Source organism: Cheilinus undulatus, linkage group 16, assembly GCF_018320785.1.
Source record: "Cheilinus undulatus linkage group 16, ASM1832078v1, whole genome shotgun sequence".
NCBI lineage: Eukaryota > Metazoa > Chordata > Actinopteri > Labriformes > Labridae > Cheilinus > Cheilinus undulatus.
Genome location: NC_054880.1, coordinates 34,954,612 through 34,975,453, shown reverse-complemented (window position 1 = coordinate 34,975,453; position 20,842 = coordinate 34,954,612). Strand labels below are relative to the sequence as shown.

Genomic DNA, 20,842 nt, shown 5'->3' with positions numbered 1-20,842 from the left:
CCAGATTACATTATAAAAAGTCACTCACCGCTGTTGTTTCTCAGTCAACTCTTTCCATTGGGAGAGTCGTGTCATGGCGGCTGAATCGAAGTGGGTGTGGTTAAAAGATTACTCTGGCAGAATTTCATTAGCTGGTATTAAATACACTGAAAAAGAGTCAATTTGACTGTTTTTGAGCGAAGTATTTGCTACTGGAAAAACTATTTGCTTTTTTTTTTTCAGTTTACTTGTCATCTTTTGTGCATTTAAAGCTCCTGTGAAGGGCTTCTTCTGATGCTCTATTTCTTTACTTTTTTCTAAAAAGAAAGAAACATCAGCATACATGTCCACAGACTAAAAGTCTTGTATGGAAGTTTTAATTGTATTGTGTAATACTTTGTAACATTTTTATTATATACTACCACTTTTAAGAAGGATGCCACAGCTTCTTATACGAGGTAGTTTGATCATCATTCAGTGAAAATAAATGCTGCATAGAATTGGTCAGTGCTGTTGGATTCGCTTTGGGACAGGGCTGAGAAGCAGCCACGCTTTTCAGTCAGTCCTGTAATAAGAAGTAAATGAAGCTCACTCTTGACTGCAGCTCAATCTTGAATCATGGACTGAACTAACTTTTTTTTCCTCTACAGAAAAAGCCTCTCTCAGCCATCATTAAAGAAGTGTGTGAGGGGTGAGTCTGCATTGACCTTTTTAATGCATGTCAGCACTCAAATAGAACCAAAGATGTTAGAATTCACACGGAAATCCTTTGAGCTTTAAACACCAGATATGCTTTTGCATTCTCTTCTCTCCGTTGCTTTCAGATGGTCATTGGGGAACCATGAAAACTTCGCACTTCAGATAGCTGATGCAACTAATTTCTACATCACAGAAAAGGTTTGTGTTGTCCTGATTTCAGTTCCTGGCTGCAACATGAAAAGTCTTTCTGTGCTTTTTAACACTTGCTTTTATTCTGATAAATCTCCACAGAATCGCAATGACATCAAGAATGGCTCCATCCTGCGTTTGACCACCTCTCCTGTAAGTTTTACATCGCTGCAGAGTGTCCTTGGAATCCTACACACAAACCTATTTTATCACAACACATTATCGAGCTATTTCTAAATACAGCATGCTTATGTCCTCTCACCCTTTGATTATAATGCATCTTCCTCCTCTTCCTCCTCTCTTCTGGCTGCTTTAGTACCAGACTGCACTCCAGCTTCATGAGCGAATTCAGTCGTCCAGCATGGATGCCAAGCTGGAAGCTCTGAAGGACCTGGCCAACGCATCCCGGGACATCACCTTCGCACAGGAGTTCATCAACCTGGACGGCATCTCGCTGCTCACTCAGATGGTGGAGAGTGGCACAGAGTAAGTCCTATAAAAGCACCATTTCTTACATTGATCGTTACTTGTCAAAATTCAGTGTTTTTGCCAGGAAAACATTTGTCAGTCATCTTTTTTTACACAAACTGTGACCGAAGAGGATCACACCAATATTTACATCCCATTAGATTACTCCAGGACAGTCAATTGGGTTGACCAAGGCTGTTTTGAAAGCAGACAGGTTGCAGATTTTAGCCCATAAGTCACTTATATTGTTTGTTTTAGTAGTATTGCTATCCTGCATGTATCAGTCTCTGATCATCTTAAGTGTCAGAGGGTCGGTGAAGTTACACTGTGAATTCTGATGGGTTTAATTTGAACATCTAACTGACATGAATATGTATTCCTTAAATATCATTTATGCTATGATATTAAGGGTGATGGCCTGCCCTCTGTAGATCAACCAGAATTTGTGTTTTTACTCTGATAAGTTTTGTTTACTTGTGGTTATAGTAATTATGCAGAGTGATAAACAGGGTGTCATGATCAGACATACACTATTTGGACAGAAGTATTTGGCCACCTGACCATTACATGGGTGGACTGTAATGAGATTGTATTCAAATACATATAATTTAAACGGAGTTGCCCCCCGTTTTGCTGCTATAAAAGCCTCAATCCTTCTTGGAAGGATTTCCACAAGATTTTGGTTGTGTTTCTGTGGAAACTTGTGCCCATTCATTCTATAGAGCATTTATGAGGTCAGGCACTGATGTTGGTGGACCAGAAGGTCTGGCTCGCCATCTCCATTCCAGCTCATCCTGAAGGTGCTCACTGGGGTAAAGGTCAGGGTCATACCGAACTTATCAAACCATGTCTTTATAGTCCTTGTGTCGTGCACTGGAGCACAGTCATGTTGGAATAGAAAAGGGCCTCCCCAAACTGTTGCCACAAAGTTGGAAGCATAGTATTGTCCAAAATGTCTTGGTATGCTGAGGAATTAAAGTTTTCATCAGGCGTTCCTGTTTGATTGAGTGTGGTTTGTTACGCTAAACCCCGATATAGTTCGCGTTTCCACAGAAGCGCTGACAAGCTGAGCAGTCGTGTCGCACACTGAAAGTGACATCAGCGCAAACCCCTATTGTTGTGTGTGTAGCTCCACCTTTTTTGGGCTGGGTAGGTAATATTGGCAACCCTTGAAGGGTACCAAAAAAGGGGGGTGGTATGGGTCAGTTTTTTGGGACCCTTTCCAACTTTTGATGTATGGAAGCGCAAAAAAAAGTGTGCCCTACCATACTGAACGAAACCAGACTGCTCGGTGGAAATGATTGGCCTTCACTGGAGATAAGGGGCCTTGCTCAAAACCCTGAAAAACAGCCCCGTACCCTCCGCCACCAGACTTCAGAGTTAACACAATTCAATCAGGCAGGTAATGTTCTTTCGGCATCTGCCAAACCCAAACTTGCCTATTTTTGACCACCAAACAGAGACTCATGACTGGTCACTCCAAAGAACAATCCATCCAATGCTTGGCATTGGACTTGGTAATGTGAGGCTTGCATCCAGCTGCTCAGCCATGGAAAACCATTCATGAAGCTCCCACCGCACAGTTTTAGTATTTACATTAATGCCAGTGGAAGTTCAGAACTCAGACTTTCATGCGCCTTTGCAGTCCTCGACACCGCTCTCATGGCTGAGTTGCTGATGTTCCTAAACACTTACACTTTCTAATAATATCACCTACAGTTGCCTTTGGAATCTGCGCTCTGAGATCTTCAGAACGACCCATTTAGGATCACAAATGTTTGCAAATGGAGACTGCATGGATAGGTGTTGATTAGAACACCTGAATTCAATGACAAACAGATGTGGCTAAATACTTTTGTCCATGTAGTGTACATCATCTTTTATCCTCTTCCTTCATATGTCCACACTATTGTTATTTTAATCTAAAAAGAGTGCTAATGGGAATGTTTGTCCTGACTAACAACTGGAAAGAAAACTGCTGCCCTGATGACTTTAAGGCTCCAGAGGCTGTCTGCCTGCAATCTTCAGCTACATCATAACCTCTTTTAGACACTCTAAAGGTGTCAACTGAGTGTGTAACTGCTGGAGGAGAGGTGAAGTGGCCTGTGAAGAACATGCCCAGGAGCTCCTGTTCGCCTTTGCTGACCATTAGAGTAAAATTGCACCAAAAGAGAAGAGAGCTGTGCCCTTGTTTTCTGACAGTTTCAGCCAAAAAGTGTCTGTGTGTAAGTGTGAGGGCCCCGGAGACTGTCTGAAACTGAAGGTTAAAGTGGGGACCTTTATTCGCTGAGGTGGAGTTTTTCAGCCGTGATGCCAGTGGGAGGTGTGTGTGTTTGTACGAGGGAGACTGTAGCGTACTGTGTGAGCTCAGGGCTCTGGTCACTGTAAAAACCCAGAGGAAAAGTACAGTAGGAGTGCAAATGTGCTTGCAGACATAAACTGGCAGGGATAGCACTCTCGTTTTCTGCCTCATGGAGCTCTCATTATACATCCTTTTTACCCAGAGAGAAAGGAGGTAGATGAAAGAAAATGAGCCATGTTCAAGCTCACGATCATGTTGTTAAGGCATGTTCAAACACAGTCAAATATGCTTTTACAGCATAGATATTTTCACGCTCCTCAATGTTCGGCATGTACATAAAGGGTCACACTCCGGTCAGCGTTTTATTCCTCCTCCTCAGCAGAAACCACGTAATGATCTCCTGTTTCTGTCTGAGAGGCAGCAGCACCTCTGACATTACACCCACTTTCACTTTTTGACAGGAAATCATTGAACCCTCTCTTCTTTTTGGCATACAGTGTTCCAAAAGGGCAAATATTTGACACTGTTTGAAGGAGAGAAGCTGCATCACTGATGTTGACTCTGCCCTGCCTCTGGCTCCTTCATTAAACATGTTTCTATGTAAATTCACATCAAGTATTCTGATCTGGAGAGTTTAAAAGTGCCGTCTGTAATCCAAAGAGAGAGACAGCATTTTCATCTCAAGAGGGGCTTATGAAACCCACACACACACACACAGATAGGTATCAGTGTCTCACACACACATGTGCTCATTAGTGAGCCAGCCAGCCAACTTGGTGAACTGTAATTATTTAAGAGGCTCAGCGCTGGAGACTCTTGAGGGCAGAGCGGTGCTCTGATCTAATGCTGCTGTCAGAGTCGCTCTATTGTACTCATGTGGAAATCAGTTGGCTGGCTGCTGATGTTGTTGTTGTTGGTGCCCACGTGAGCTCCAGCAGCTGAAAAGCAGACATCGCCCTCTGCTGGGTAAGACATCAAACAACCTGTTTGTAATATGTGTAGACCAGAGCTTCCCAAACTGTTAGTGGCCCTGAGATTACTGCAGCTGGGCTGTGAGAGGCCTTTTTACCCCATGTAAGAGCATAAGCATAATTTTGGGAATTAAGATTAAGTTTTTAATTTTCATGAAACACTGGATTACATGTTAAATGCTTCTCTAAAGTCCAAATACTAACAAAACACAGACAGAAAATTTAACATAGTAAACTTTGCACTTTTAAAGTAACACTTAAGGAGTTAATTTAACTCTGTATTTTAGTGTATATGGTCCTTCCCTAGATTGGTGTTAAATTTCCCCAGTGTTAAAATTTAAGTGTTGAATTACCTCTTAATTGAGTAAAATTTCAACACTCGTTTTCACTGTGGTGTTAATAGAACTTGACACTACAGGTGAATCAGCTCTGAAGAGTGTAACAATTACTCACAGTTGTGTTGATAATTTACTTTTTACTGTTTTAACAAATCAAATTTAACACCTTTGTTGATTTCATATCGTTATCACAGGTGTTAAATAGTAACAATCTGAGTGTTACTCTCTGATACAGCAAGGTGTATTTCTTACACTGCTTAAGGATCTATTTCTCTGGAGTGAAGCAATTGTTTTTATAAAGAATTAAATCGTTCACTTGCAATTTTAATTATCTCCTGAGCTCCGAATGTAAAGGAGATCATTTATGCAGTTTAACAAATCATGTGCATGATTGAGTCTTACAGTCAAGCACCCAGTGATCTGTTACATGCTTGTGCTCTACAGGCAGGAAGTTACTAACTCGGTTAAGAGTTTTACTCATGGGGCAAAAGTTTTTGAACTAAACGTCTTTTTCATGTATTATCTTATTTTTCTTGTCTTATTTTGGTAACAATTTTGCTTTCTTTGTTTTTCTTAATTTTTTCCCCCTATTTTATGTTCTTATTTTTTTTTTTTTTTTGGTAACACTTTCTAACCCCCCCCATAATGAAGTTTTTTCATATAAGTACACTTATAACTATAGTTATACAGCATTATAGGTGTATAATAACACATTATAAGCACTCATGACTGTTTATAATGCTTTACAACAGTAATCATAACTAATTTTAATGCCAGTGTTTATAATGACTTATTATATGTTATAGTGCATGTAGTTTTAAGTCATTTTGGACACTTGCACTAGGTTTGATAAGATAAAGATAAAGATAAAATAAACTTTTATTAATCCCCCACGGGGGAAAATTGGTCTTTACATCCACTCAACAAGAGAGAGACAAAAATTTTAATTATTTAACAAAAGTAGAAATAAATTGTGCAAAACAATACCTAAACATTATATAACAAAAATTAGCAAGAATAAAAATAACAATAATAATGTTTACATATAAACATGTGTACCCCTTTGCTTGTGGAAGGACAAGATCAAATTATAAATAAAAAAACACAAAGTATGTATGGTTTTGATGTGAAAGAAATTAGTTATGCTTACTGTTACAAGGCAACATAAAAATGAATGCTTATAACTATGTTTATAACTATGGCTATACATTATTATAGGTGCATTAAAACACATTTTAAGTATACTTATCATATTTTATAATGCATTATAGAGAGGGGGCATAGAAAGAGTTACTGTTTTGTCTTTGAAGCTCAGCTTTTCTTTTACCTGTTTTTTCCTCTCTTTCCCTCATTTAGAAAGTAAATTATTTCTTGTACTACTTTTTATGACTTCCACTGTTATAAGGGGTTGTTTTCAGATTACCACTATTGTCGTTATTGTGATTAATGTTATTCTTTTTCTCTTCTTTGTTCTTTCTGTTATTGCCACTATCAGTATCGTTACCTTTGTCATGGTTATTTTGATGTTCTACATGGTTTTGGATTTTAAAAAAATGATTTTACAGTTGGAGGAACATTTGTTTACTCTGTGCCAAAAAACAGAGTGATGGGAATTTTTTTTAGAAAATTTAAAAACAGCAACAATCCAACAGAAACATGAGCAAAGGAATCCCAGCAGTGCTAACTGTACACAGGCATCATCGTAACACAACTGAAAACCTGTAAAACACATATAATCACTCATGGGAGAATCCTGCCAACGTATGCAGATTTGAATTAACACTGGATCAACACTGTTAGATAGCTCTGACACTGATGGCCATTTAACACAGGATGGAGTTAAAATGACACTTTGGAAGTAAAAATCAACTTAACATGGAGATATTGTCGCTCCAGTTTTTACTATTCATGTCACCTTTTCTAAAATCTCCACCAGCGACTGTTAAAACTCATTTCCTTTATTCTATCTTAAACTTCTGTCATCATTTTGGTGGAAGTGTCTTTATATGTGTGAAATAAAGCTTTGAAAGTAATGTGGTTATCTGTTAAGAAAAAAGATGACTTTGATTTGCTACATTAAGCATCTAATTTACACTCAATGGCCACTTTATTAGGTACACCTTGCTTGTGACAGGTTGGACCGCCTTTTGCATTCAGAGCTTCCTTAATTTTTGATGGCATTGTTTCAACAAGCTGTTGGAAACATTCCACAGAGATTTTGGTCCATACTGACATGATAGCATCACACAGTTGCTGCAGCTTTGTTGGCTGCACATCCTTGATGTGAATCTCCCGTTCCACCACATCCCAAAGGTGCTCTAGTGGATTGAGATCTGGTGACTATGGAGACCACTGGAGTACAGTGAGCTCATGGTCAAGAAACCAGTTTGAGATGATTTGAGCTTTGTGACAAAGCTGCTGGAAGTAGCCATCAGAAGATGTGTACACTGTGGTCACAAAGGGATGGACATGGTCAGCTTCAATACTCAGGTAGGATTGGTGTTTAAACAATTCTCCGTTGGTCCTAAGGGGCCCAAAGATGTTTTCCCTTTTTAAGACTATTCTCTGAAAACCCTAGAGATGATTGTGTGTGAAAATCCTAGTAGATCAGCAGTTTCTGAAATATTTAGACCAGCCCATCTGGCACCAACAACCATGCCACGTTCAGTCTCTTAAATCCCCTTTCTTTCCCAATCTGATGCTCAGTTTCAACTTCAGTAAGTCGTCTTGACCACGTCTACATGCTCAAATGCATTGAGTTGCTGCTATGTGATTGGCTGATTAGCTTTTTGTGTTATCAAGCAATAGAACAGATGTGCCTAATAAAGTGGTTGGTGAGTGTATTTTCCTCACTTTACACTGCCCACATGTCAGCAGGTGTGTCGTGTGTAAGGTGTGGTAGCCATGTAGCAGTGCGTTTACAGGCTGGGCAACACCGCTGTAATTAGAGGGAAAATAACGCCCATGATAGGCATCTAATCCACAAACACTGGAGCTAACAGAAAGACTGAAGCAAGGGCTATGTCAGTGATCAGTTCAATTCATGGCTACCCACCATGTCTGAAATCCACCTGCTTCTGGTGAGGTGTAAATATTAAGCCCTGGTTACATTAGATTGTTCATGAAAGCTTGGTTTGGTAAAAATGTTGCACTTGATTTTGGATGCTTTCGTCATAATTTTCATAGTAATAAATCTGTTTTCCAATGTTTGTGGATTGAACTTCCTTCTTCTTCTTCCTGTGACCAGATTCAGATGTGTATTTTCCTTTTCTTTTTCCCTAAAACAATGATTTGTTTGTTTTTGTTTACCACCTTTAACACCAAAGTTTCTTGAATCTTTGCAGGCGCTATCAGAAACTGCAGAAGATAATGAAGCCCTGGTAAGACCCTCCTCTCTCCCCTCCAGCTGGGTAAAATCATTGGCTCTGTGCTCTTCCTAACCTGCTGGCAGAGTCTGCATGATTAAGACTTAGTATTACAAAATCCTGGGGCCTTTTTTTTCTTTAAAATCAGCGTCATACGTGGATTTCTTTGCATGTGGTTTCGGTTGACAGGCTTGAACAACTTTCTAAACTTTTAACTCACTGAAAGAAAGCCAAGATTTAACTTTGAAGGTTATAAATGAGTAATCTATCACAACAAATAATTATTTAGAACTGTTTTTCAAACTGTCTTTTTAATTTTACTTCTCATCCGAGCTTACCCTGAATTAAATCTTGGGTTTCTTTATATAATGGTGCTGCTCAGGGTGAGGGGATTTTCTGTGGACTCTCTTGGCCTCTGATTCAGCTCAATTCTCCCTTCTTCTCTACAATATTATTGAGATTTAACCACAATTCATTTATCAACAAAAGTTCCTATATTTGCTGTCTAAAGCTGCATTTCCACCAGATGGTCCAGTTTGATTCAGTACGGTTCGGTACAGAAACTCCCAAATAATTTGTGTTTCTACAGACACCCGTACTCTCACTTAGTGGGCTAACTGGAGAGGGTAGAGGGTAGTCATGTGACGTCACAGGCAAAGTGCAGTGTTATTTCAGCTGAAAAGTACCTACATTTTAATAACTACATCTTGATGATGTTCACTGTGGTCAGTCCTATCAGACCCTCAGCTGATAAAATATGTCTGTTTAGATAATCCTCCAGTGTCTGATTAACACAGCTTTATAGGGGAAGGGCCAAAAATGTTGTGAGTTCTAGTAATATCCATCACAGATTAAATAGAGAAGCCTTTGTGAATTAACCTGATTTCTATTTGGTTAAACACTAAACTGACGCTTTAACAGTTTATACGACATAATATAAAATCTGAGAGTTGCACCGTGTGAATTTTTCAAATTAAAAGTAAAATATTTAACTGGTGTTGAAACATTCTATATTAAGAAAGACAGCCAGGGTACATCAGTTTCATTTTAAAATACACCTTGAATTTTTGCAAACAGTTTCACAATCACAGAGCAGTCTTTTAACAGACTAGCTAAAGTTAAAAGAAGTAAATAATTACTGAAATATGGATTACCAGCTGATCTAAAGCTTCATAATGATAAATCTTGGATATTTTTTCAGTTTCACATCCATCACTGATGAACCAGGCTGATGTGAGCCTTCAGGCTCTGCTTTGTGTACTTGAAATCAGGTCCATAGAAATGTCAGGAAACCCGATTTGTGGCTACCAAAGGTGGAAAAAGTACCTTAAACAAAAATACCGTTACTCTGGTTTAAATCTACTCAAGTAAAAGTAAAAAGCATTTAACTTAAAGTTTACTTAGTAGCTAATGAGGATTAGGACAGTGAAATATGATCTTTTCTTATTGGTACAAAACAATAATAAGAGATTAGATCTCCAACCAGGTTGGTCAGGTAAAGTCAGACCTCTATAATAAACTTAAATACACAGCAGACTTGATAGTATAAATTTAACTCACATAGAGTTGAATTTAAAACTTTAAAAGTGTTTATGTAGGTCTTCTCCTCATATAGTTGAACTAAACTTTGAAAGTATTGAATATTCTATTATATGACAAAGCTGTTCTAACATTTGAAAATCTGTGCTAAGGTGGGTCTTCTCTGGCGAGAACAAAGCAGAGAGTCAACCTCATAGCAAGGCAATGCATACTGATGGAGAATGCATACATACTATCTGTCCTTTAGGAGCACCTGAAGTCAAGCCGTAACTTGGATAACTTCACCCATGGTGCAAGTGTGTCTCACATCAAAAACAAAAACAATACACTGGAAACATGACCAAAAAAATCCCAATAGCACATATAAATACACCTAAAACACGTATGAAAACACTGCTCAAGGGCATGATAGGAAAATCTGCCCAAACATTATCAGATTTGATTGCAGTGGACAGAGCTTAGATCAGTTGACTCATTACTGAGTTTATCTATACTGTCAAATAACTCCAACAGTGAAGACCATTTCAGTTAGAATGGAGTTAAAATGAACTCTGAAATGTTTAACCCTGAGATACCAACACTTCAGTTTTATGTGTACAGCAGCTATGCATGTGGTGTGAAAACATTCCTAATGTGCTACTGTGTAGTGGAAAAAGTACAAGAGTACTCTAGTACTCTAGTAAAAGTACAGTTACCCTGGTTAAAACTTAGTTAAGTTGAAGTAAAAGTACCGATTTCAAAATGTACTAAAAAGTACAAGTACCCCAAAATACTACTCAATTACAGTAATTTGAGTAAATGTGATTAGTTGCTTTTCACCCCTGGGGACCACATATCAATGTTCACAGTCCAGGAAATGGTGTGCATCTTGGTCCAGTCCAAATATCCCTTATTTAAGCAGATATTAGTCCATCTTTCTCCTGTTTTCACCTGTTCTTTATAGAACAGACAGCTGTGTTTGTCACTCAGTCTGGTTGAGCAAGTGTGTAACGCGTTAAAAGTGACATCTGTGCAAACCCTCTTGTGTGTGTAGCTTAACCCTTCCGGGATGGATAGGTAAGCTCTGTACCCCTAGGGGAGGGTGCCAAAAAGCAGGATAGTACAAGCCAGTTGTGTGGGACAACTTTTGATAAATGCAGATAAATGCATACCATGCTGAAAACAAACTGCCTGGTGGAAACAACCTATAAGGCTCATATCTACCATCACTATTCTTCAAGTTCATGAAGCATCATGTAATTACAGTCATCTATCTTAATGGCTAGAATCATCTGCTAAAGCTTTATACATTCAACTGTTAACTTGTCAGCCATTATGCAGCAAAACAAGGGAAGTTGGGGCCCTTTCAACCTACATCGTCTCTTTTTTATCATTATTTACAGATTTAGGATTTTTTAACTACATCACTAATTTCCAACCTAGCTTGTAAGTTTATATGTTTATGCTGCATTGTGTTTCATTTAGGTTTATGTGGTCAACATGATGAAAAGCAGCTAGAACAGGTAAAGCATTGATGTTGCATAAAGGCAGACAGTACAGGCTGATTGCAATCCCAGTCTTAAGCAGTAGAGGTCAGTCTTGTAAACTTTATAAGCTAAAAAAAAGATCTGAAAGCTAAAATTTATGACAAGAATTGCTTCAAACCGCTTGTTTTACTCAGAGATATGTGCAGGGGTTAATGTGATTTCTTAGTTTCTCATTAAGAGTTTCCAGCAGTATCATGACTCCAATTGAACAGCTGTTTAATGTGTTTGCTGCTTCAGTCTCCTGTGACTCTGCAGAGTGGTTTCTTTCTTGTGTAACTGCATGACTTCACTCTATTATGTAGCTTTCTGGCCCTGATTGAACTCTGCTCTGCTGCCCGCCTCCTGCTGGCTTTCTGACGACCTCCAGCTGCTTCTCCAAAGCTCGTCTGTCTGCGCTGCATCGCAAACCTCTTCTCCCATTTCTCCCAGTTCCCGTCTGTTTTTCTGTCTTCTGCAGCAAGCCAGGTTGCAGCATTAAACTTATTTTCTTCTGTCCCCTCCTCTCCTCCTTTCTGTTCTCTGCTGACCGCTCATTTCTTGCTAAATTCAAGCCGAGCCAAGCCTGGGCTTTCAGCTACATGTTCTGGTCCAAACCATCTGTTGGAGAGAAGTTTTCTATGTGTTTTTCTGTCTGTCTGTCTGTGTTCTCATAGTTTTGGAGACCTGCTGTCCTTCACTCTGACAGCCTTCGTGGAGCTGATGGACCACGGCATTGTCTCCTGGGACACTTTCTCTGTGGCCTTCATCAAGAAGGTCAGCCAAGAAAATGTGTCATCTAACAGAGATCTTATTCACTATTATGTAGTATAAACTCACTTCAAATGTTTTTATTCAGCAATATGACGGGGTAAAAACAAGACTGCAATGAAGTATTTCTCCTGATGCAGTCATGAAACAAGGAAGGATATTGTTTGAGGATTTTTTGATCATGAAAACAGCTTTGATGTTAGAACACACTTCTTTGCAAAACGCTAGTGTGAGTGTGCCTGGTTGTCTGTCTCTATATGTCAGCCCTGCGATTGACTGGCGACCAGTCTAGGGTGTACCCCGCCTCTTGCCCAATGACAGCTGGGATAGGCTCCAGCCACCCGCAACCTGGAACAGAATAAGCAGTTTAGAAAATGGATGGATGGACTTCTTTGCAAAAAACTTGTCAATAGAAAACAGAGACAGAGCCTCTGCAAATTTAGCTCAAGTTCCTTCCATTTCTCTGGATCTTTGCTGAGATGTTTCTACTGTGGTGATTGGACTCCACCTGTGTTAAATTAAATTGATTGGATGATTTGCAAAGAAACAAAGCTGATCATCACTATCGAGCAAAAACCAAGTCATGAGGTCAAAGGAACTGCCTGCAGAGCTATAAGACAGGATCGTTGACCGGCACAGATCTGGGGAAGGCTACATTTCTACTGCTCTGAAGGTTCCCAATAGCACAACGGCCTCCATATTTCTCAGATGGAAGAAGTTTGGCACAACCAGGACATTTCCAAGAGCTGGTCCAGCCAAATTGAACAATCAAGTGAGATGGCCTTAGTAAGAGAGGTGACCAAGAACCTGATGGTCACTCTGACTGAGTTCCAGAGATCATGTGTGGAGATGGGACAAAGTTCCAGAAGGACAACCATCACTGCAGCCCTCCACTGATCTGGCTTTATGGCAGAGTAACCTCTCCATAGTGCAAAACACTTGAAAGCTGCCTGGCTTTCACATTGAGTTTTTTGCTAACTCCAAGCAGTCTTGGAGAGGAGTTGAAAAATCTCAATTTTCCAAAATCACAATAGATTGATAAAATTATTTTATCCCCAGTTCTCTCACACAGTGTTAATTTTTAGTTTTAGTCTTTAGACGAAATGTCTTTTAGTATTAGTCCCATTTTAGTCATTTCTGCACTTTTCAGTTTTAGTTTAAGTCGATGAAAACTCAAAAACATTTTAGTCTAGTTTTAGTCAGTTAAAAAGTCCTTACATTTTAGTCTTTACTTTTAGTCCAACCATTTATTTTCTTGCCTAAATCTGGTACCAAGTCATGTTAGTGTATTCTATGCTCTCTGTCTTCCACAGATTATTAACAGTTTCCTGCAGGTGTTTTCATGCCTCCCTTGCTCTTTCCATCATGCAGATTGCCAGCTATGTGAACAAGTCAGCCATGGACACAGCAGTGCTGCAGCGCTCCCTCGCCATCCTGGAGTCCATGGTGCTCAACAGTCAGGATCTTTACCACAAGGTGGCACAAGAGATTACCATTGGACAGCTCATCCCACATCTTCAGGGGTAAGCTAAGCAGCAGACTGAGTGCATCAACCCTGGCTTTGCTCATTTAACTCTGGAACAATCATTTCTAATGCGTTTACAAAAAAAATACAATTAGGGGTTAAGAACTAAATATATTTCATAATCATGTTTGTGATTTTTTTTTTGTTCAATTTTAGAACTGATCAAGACATTCAGACCTACACTATTGCTGTTATCAATGCTCTCTTCCTCAAAGCTCCAGAGGAGAAGAGACAGGTGAGGCATATTAAGCACAACCAAATAATTTATAGTATTGTACATCATTTTCATGATTTTCTATGTGCTATATTTACATGTTGATCCAGCATTTTTGTACTGTACTATTTGTGTATTTTTGTTTTGAGCACATCTGAAGCAAAATCCGGTAGAAAAATGTCTAAACCCAACAATCACCCTCACTCCAATCTCTCTCCAGCCTCTCTGCAGAAGTGACATTTCTTATTTAGCAGTTCTCCCATATCTCCCTTTGTCTTTCTTTCCTTCACTCTCCTCTGCACCTATGACACGCTCTGCCCTGCAGCCAATCACATGATGCCTTTTATCGACACCATAGGGTCCGGAGATGTGCTGCAACATTAATTATGAATGATGCTAACCCACAGCTTTCTCTCAGATGCAGGGTAGAAAGTTGGATGCACACTATGCAGGAATAAACCTCACAGCAACACTGTGCACAATTGAATATTACAGTGCTGCGTTAAGAGTCTCAAACAAGGATAAAGTGGTTGTTTTGTAGCAATTTTAAAGCGACTTAAGGTGATAAGTGACTAATGCAGTCTTTTGCTCTGATGCAGACGGTTTAGTTTCTGCAGAGAGACAGTTTAAAAGTTATGGGACAGAGCCTGTTCATGAAATCAGGTTCTTTTATATGCAGACGACACACTTTAATACTTACAAGGGGCTACTTGTGCTGTCTCTAAAGGACACATAAAAATGCATGTGTGGGTGTATCTATGAGCATGTTTCAGCCTCCACCATCAGTAAAGCTATGATTATGACCCCCCAGTCTCCCACCAATCTGCTGACTCCCTTACCTCCCCCCTTTTTCTCCCCCCACAAGCTTTACCACTGACAGAAAATTATTTATTTTAATCCTCGTCACAAACGCTCTCTCTCTCTTTTTTTTTTCTTTCCACATCCCCTCACTCACCCTATCTGTCTCTGTCTCTGACTTTGTCTCCTCACTGCACACGATTTGGTAGTTTGATGAGCACATTGTGGACATCCTAGATTGTCCCCTGACAGTAAGTGCACGCTTGATTTAGCACACTTTGTAGTTTGCACTGTAGAAGACATCAGTAAGTGCATTTAGTTTCCACTTTTTTAAGATTCTTTTTGGGATGGCTTTCTTATTTATTTCATGGCCTTGGCACTGCTTTCTTTGCAGTGGCATTTTTTGGTTAATTTTGCCCTCTTTCATATCTTGAAATAAAAAGACCCCCCCCCCCCCCCCCCTTCATTGTATTCATTTTTTTTGCTATATTATTGTCACAACTTTATCGTTCTTATCCTCTCTTTCTCTTTGCATTTCTTTCTCTCTACCTCTTTCTCTCCATTCTTTTATTTCTCCCTCTACAGGAGATGGCCCATATTCTTGCCCAGAAACAGCTGCGCTCCATCATCCTTAGTGTAAGTCTGACAATGCCCCTCTCCGGTGTATCTCTCTGTCCCTGTGTCTCCTCTCTATTTTTATCCCTGCTTGGGTTTATATTGCTGCACCACAGTCATATAAGAAGTGAAAATGACATCTGACACTTCTAGCTCTGTCTACCATCTCTGCTTATTATCTACTGTACTCACTTTCTCACCCCTGTGCACCTCTTTTCTATCTGTCTTTTCACCCTTGTGATAATTCAAACTTGTCCTTCTCCTGTTCTATCATCCTTTCTAATCCTCATCACTCTCTCCCAAATCCTCTTATTCTACTTTATTGTCTTGTACCATCATCCTCCAAATCCATCTTTCTTACCTCTGAAACCTCATCATCTCACACGTTCATCCCTCCACACCTAACACCTCCACTCACTTTTTCTTCTCAATCACTCTCATCCCTCCACACCATGCAGAACGTGATCCGGAGCCCCACACCCATCAATGATGAGATGGCCCACCAGCTGTATGTGCTGCAGGTGCTCACCTTCAACCTGCTGGAAGACCGCATGATGACCAAAATGGATCCTCAGGATCAGGTGAATAATAAAATCAGGGATGCTTTGGATAACAAACTGAGAGATGGATGGTCAAAGGATTGACAAATGTATAGGTGCCAGAAAAGGAAAGAGGGGATGTGCAGTACTGTGCATAACTTTCGGCACATTTGGGCCAAGAATTGAGGCTGCATTAGGGTGTAGATGTGTCAAGTCAGCTGAGTCACAGAGCAGAAAGCCATCAGTCAAAACATCTACAACCTGATGCATCCTCCTCCCACACCTTTAATCAACTTTTAAACAGTTTAAAGAGACCAGCTTCCCAAGTCAGAATATGCTGCTCCTGCAGCATGTCTGAAACTCTTTACCCATTTCAAGATGGACTCCTGGCACAGAGACCAAAAGCAGGTCTTGAGACTGAGACACAGAGCAAAGCAGGTTTAATATAGCCTTATAAATGAGGATTAATACAGTGTACCCTGCATGTTCGAAAGGCGTAGCCCTTAATGAGTTTTAAACTGCTTCTTGAAAGTCTTTGTTAGTTCATTTTTAAATTTTTGTTTTAAATTGTTGAATTAGATTTGTGTTTTGTATTTTTTCTGTATTTAACAATGCTCTTATGTGCTTTTCAGGAGATTCTGTTTTTAATCAGTTTTTCATGTCTGCAGTTTTAATTTAATGTGCAGATCTTGGGTAAACTTTGTTCCTCTATTCAATGTCTATCGATTAGTATGCTTTCTTTTCACACACTAATCAAAAGGTTTACCTTCATACATTTCTGTGCAGAACTTTTAGGCATGTTTAGGCCACAAAGTGAGGCTGAAGTAAGGGGTAGATGTGGTGTGTAAGCTGCCTGAGGCCACCATTAGGCAGGTAGGAGGATTGACACAACCCAGGCAGTGCTCTGGATGTCCTTACATATTACCATGGGCATGGGAGAATAATCAGTTGAAAAAAATAATGTTCTAGTAATCATATGTTCTTTTAAACCATAATTAGACATCATGTACAACAGCATGATAGGGCCATCCAGAAGATTAAAACAAATCAGGAGCCATTTACTCTTTTAAGAATTTTTTTTAGAAAATAATTGAAACTTGGGAGATTAGAAAGTCCAATAAAAAAAGAGTAATTAAGAGTTTAAAAAGCAAACATTTATGAGAACAAAAAGTTTAAATCTTGATACATTTTGACCTAAACTCAAAAAATGTCAAGATGTTTGAATTTAATACATTAGAAAGTTGTGAATTTACATGAATGGAAACTGAAAACTGCAGTTAAAAAGCCCCAGTTCACAAAGATTTCTTTTCTTTATATGATAATAAAAATGTTATAATTCTGGCCTATCACAATTATTTCTTTATTGATCAGACCAATAGTGTAATAATAGCAGTATTTGATTAGGTTCACAAATGCAACAAGGAGAACTGCTTCTTCTGGTAGGATTTTCTTCCATGCAACCATCATTTTTGACATTATAAGCTCAAAAATTCGAAGTTTTGGGTCATGTAAATAAACAACTTTTAAAGAAAAAACAATCTTGTTAATTTACAGCAGTTTTAAACTTGAAAATGTTGGGTTTTTTTTCCTCAGATGTTAATAGATCCTAGATGGATACATTTCAGCATTAAAAAAGTAATGCTGAAATGTCGGCCGCCTACCTGTTTGGACATCCTGTGTACAGAGGCAGAAGGGGGGTGTCAGAAGCAGAAGGGGAGGACGTCCCCAGACATTTTCCACCCGGCTTATAATGATACAATAGTCAGAAGACAGAAAATGAAAAGTCAAATCCTGCATGTAGAGCGGTTGCTTTCACTGAACGGTTTACCTCAGATACCACATGATTCCACAGAATACATCCTATAAAACCTCTCCTTTTGAGAATCGCTTGATCTCATGGAGGAGTCTTTCACCAGGACAGTAGAGCGGGATGCAGCTGCTGGGAGAAAACAAGCGCTGATCTTTTATTCAGCAGCTCTTGGACAGTACCACCCTGATCCTGCCAGGTTTTTAAAAAGCAGTAATCCAGTTTTTCCAAGTAATAAAAGCATTGGAGAGAAATGGCTGACGGCTAAATTGCACTGCAAGACCCCCAGACAGCAGAGATAAGGCTTAAGAATAGTTGAATAATAAATGATGAATTGAATAAAAGACAGATGGATTTATGAGTGCTGCTCTAATATTCCTGTGTATGTGTGCAGGCTCAGAGGGACATCATCTTTGAGCTGCGCAGAATCGCCTTCGACATGGAGTGTGAGCCCAACAACAGTGGCAGCATTGAGAAACGCAAGTCCATGTACACCCGTGACTACAAGAAACTTGGATTCATTGTAAGTCAGGAACAGATTTACTCTCAGGTTTCAGTCCCTCGTCTTAGTATGTCTTCATATGTGCATGTGAGACGAGGAGTTAAGAGGAAAGCCCTGCACAGGCAGACATCTAAGTATTTTATTTGCTCCATTTTCATTGATAATTAGTTGATAGGGATTAATGGAAGGAATGAAACACATATTATAAGTCCTTTTCTACCTTTCACAAAACTCCTAAAACTCCTAAAACTTTAAAAGGGCTGTAAGACTTCATTTGCAATATTACTCTAATGTTTAAAATGTACATGTTGATACAAACTAAACAATTTCTGCAAGTAATCAACAAATTAAAGCCTTATTTAAAATGATAATTGTAAATTCTATATCCAACATCTTATGTAGCTCAATAGACAACATTAGCCATTAGCCCTATCTCCCAATAGTAAAGAATCCTTTAAAAAAATTCCTGGATCCAGATGGTGATCTTGATCACTCCCAAAATCTAATCAGTTCTTCCTTATGCTATTTCTGACACTTCCTGAAAATTTCATCAAAATCCATCCATAACCTTTTGAGTTATGTTGGTAACAAACTAACTAACAAACCCTGCCAATCACATAACCTCCTTGGTGGAGTTAATCACCATAAAGAATAAAGGAAAACCCATTAAGAGTTTGATCTATTGCACATCTGTCTGTAAAAGAACTGCTAAGCTAAGTGGGTCTGATTTCCTACAGAGGTTTTAAGAAAAAATAAATCCTACTGTGGAGTAATAGATAACCATGAAAATGGTTAACTACCCAAAGTGTTTTTTTTATTTTTGGCTTTTATAACAACTCCAGGTTATGCAAAAAGCATTTCTCTAGCCTGAAATTAGACTTCAAGTTTAAGGAGGTTATTTAAATATCTTAAAATAAAAAATCCTCATGTTAACAAGAGGTGAAATGTTAAAAAATGAAGTATTTTTTGCTCCACTCCAGATGGATTATAAAAGTTTTTTTCCCAAAGTGAAACACATCTTGAGAGAAATTGTGAGAGAAGTGAGACTAGTCATAGAGGAGCATTAAAATCTATAAAAATGCATTGGTTTTGGAGTGTTTTTCTCAGTTTTTATATAAAGCAGCCTCACTTCTTCTCTCAGACATCCTATTATTCTGTTTTTCTCCTTAAGGCTTTTTAATCTCTTTCACTCCCACTTTCATAAAATGCATTTTCCACTACCTTTCTTCACATTCTTTCATCTCCCTACCTGTAAGCATGCATGCTTTAATACACTGTATATGTGTGTCTTTGTATTGTAGGCAGTGGTCTAACTATAGCAGAAGAACTTGAACTAACCCCATATTATAAGCTCTGAGCTGTTTCTGGGCTTCTCACTCCCTCCACAGCGTGCTCAGTGAAGATAAGGACGATTGAGCTGCTTGTCTGTGCTAGAGTGGAGAGAACCCACCTTAAAATCCTTACTCTGCTTCACTGGACAGCTTGCAAAAAATTATTTAAGCAGCGATAATGTCTACTTAGAGAATTAAGGCTTGCATGTATGCATGTGCCGTCTAATGCCTTGGGAAGTTTTTTGCATTTGCTGGAATATTTTTCACACTTCAAAATGAGGCTGTTTTTCTAAGACGTACATTTACCCGCGTGTCTGTTTCAGTTTCAAGCCCGCAAGTCTGCTTCCTGTCAAGCAGAATTACAAAAGTGACAAGGCAGACCTCAATGTCCTCCATCCCTCTTTCATCCTTCCTGCCACTGTTTCTCTTCAACATCCTGTCTCACCCATTTAAACTCAAGAGGGGCGCCTCACTGATGTGTTTGCATGTGTATCTGTGGGTTTAATCATTAGCTGACTGAGTTCTCTGAAATATCTGCTGGGAATTAAGTATGATAAACTGTGACAGCCGGGCAGCATTAATCAGCAGATCTCATGTAATATTTAGAGGGCATGGGAGGAGGGAGTGCAGAGGCTCCCAGAGCAAGCTTGTTTTGCAAGTTTGAGTATGTTTATTGGACCTTTTGGTCTTTGGAGCTTTATGGTAGGAATCTAAAAAATACATACACTTAAATGTGTCTTTGTACATCATGGAAATTTTAATGTATCATGCAGAATTGGGATTTTTTTTTTATTTTTAGACAGCTAAGTGACTTTTTATATTTTTTCCTATCATGGCAACAATCCTGATCATGATTACTTTGGTTGATATTGATACCATTATTATCATAAACACCACTTTGTTTCTTCATTTCAAATGCCTCAGTGAGTAAAGTTGCCTTGTAAGGCAGACACAACCACGTCACAAATTTAGAAAGTCATTGCTCCAGGTCTGACTCCTCAAAACCAAAGTCCTTCCTTATGACCATGGTCCTTTTCCCTTTTTATATGAACCAATGGAGGCCTTAGTGCATGCTCCCTCTAAGCTTGCAAAGCAGACTCCTTGTCTGTCATCTGTCAAAAAGTGAGAGCTGACACGTGGCAATTTTCCAAAATGTTGGGGGGGGGTTATGTCTTCATAATAAACAATTCTCCGGTTGTTATGGTTGAGGGTGAAGGCATCAATGATTTCTGCTTGGTCCAGGGCTCGGGTTCTGTCTTTGTTTAGTGCCAGCAGTAGGCTACCAGGGTGCTGGTCTGAGAGTCTCCGCTGCTGTTCCTCAACTTATTCTTTAAATGACGCAGACATCACAGCTCACTGATGTGACAGGAAGGGTCAGAGATATAGAT

The 20,842-nt window shown here is 39.2% G+C and overlaps 1 protein-coding gene across 2 annotated transcripts in view; it reads left to right on the top strand.

The window, feature by feature from the left end:
- Nucleotides 1-20,842, top strand: part of elmo1 (engulfment and cell motility 1 (ced-12 homolog, C. elegans)) — a 197,267-nt gene that overhangs the window by 82,550 nt on the left and 93,875 nt on the right. For both annotated transcript variants that reach the window (XM_041808742.1, XM_041808743.1), the window contains 11 exons: nucleotides 630-670; nucleotides 804-876; nucleotides 970-1,020; nucleotides 1,184-1,353; nucleotides 8,291-8,326; nucleotides 12,030-12,129; nucleotides 13,495-13,646; nucleotides 13,805-13,883; nucleotides 15,246-15,296; nucleotides 15,734-15,856; nucleotides 18,016-18,144. In XM_041808742.1, coding sequence (XP_041664676.1) covers nucleotides 630-670; nucleotides 804-876; nucleotides 970-1,020; nucleotides 1,184-1,353; nucleotides 8,291-8,326; nucleotides 12,030-12,129; nucleotides 13,495-13,646; nucleotides 13,805-13,883; nucleotides 15,246-15,296; nucleotides 15,734-15,856; nucleotides 18,016-18,144 — 1,005 coding nt within the window. The remainder of the gene's footprint in view (nucleotides 1-629; nucleotides 671-803; nucleotides 877-969; nucleotides 1,021-1,183; nucleotides 1,354-8,290; nucleotides 8,327-12,029; nucleotides 12,130-13,494; nucleotides 13,647-13,804; nucleotides 13,884-15,245; nucleotides 15,297-15,733; nucleotides 15,857-18,015; nucleotides 18,145-20,842) is intronic.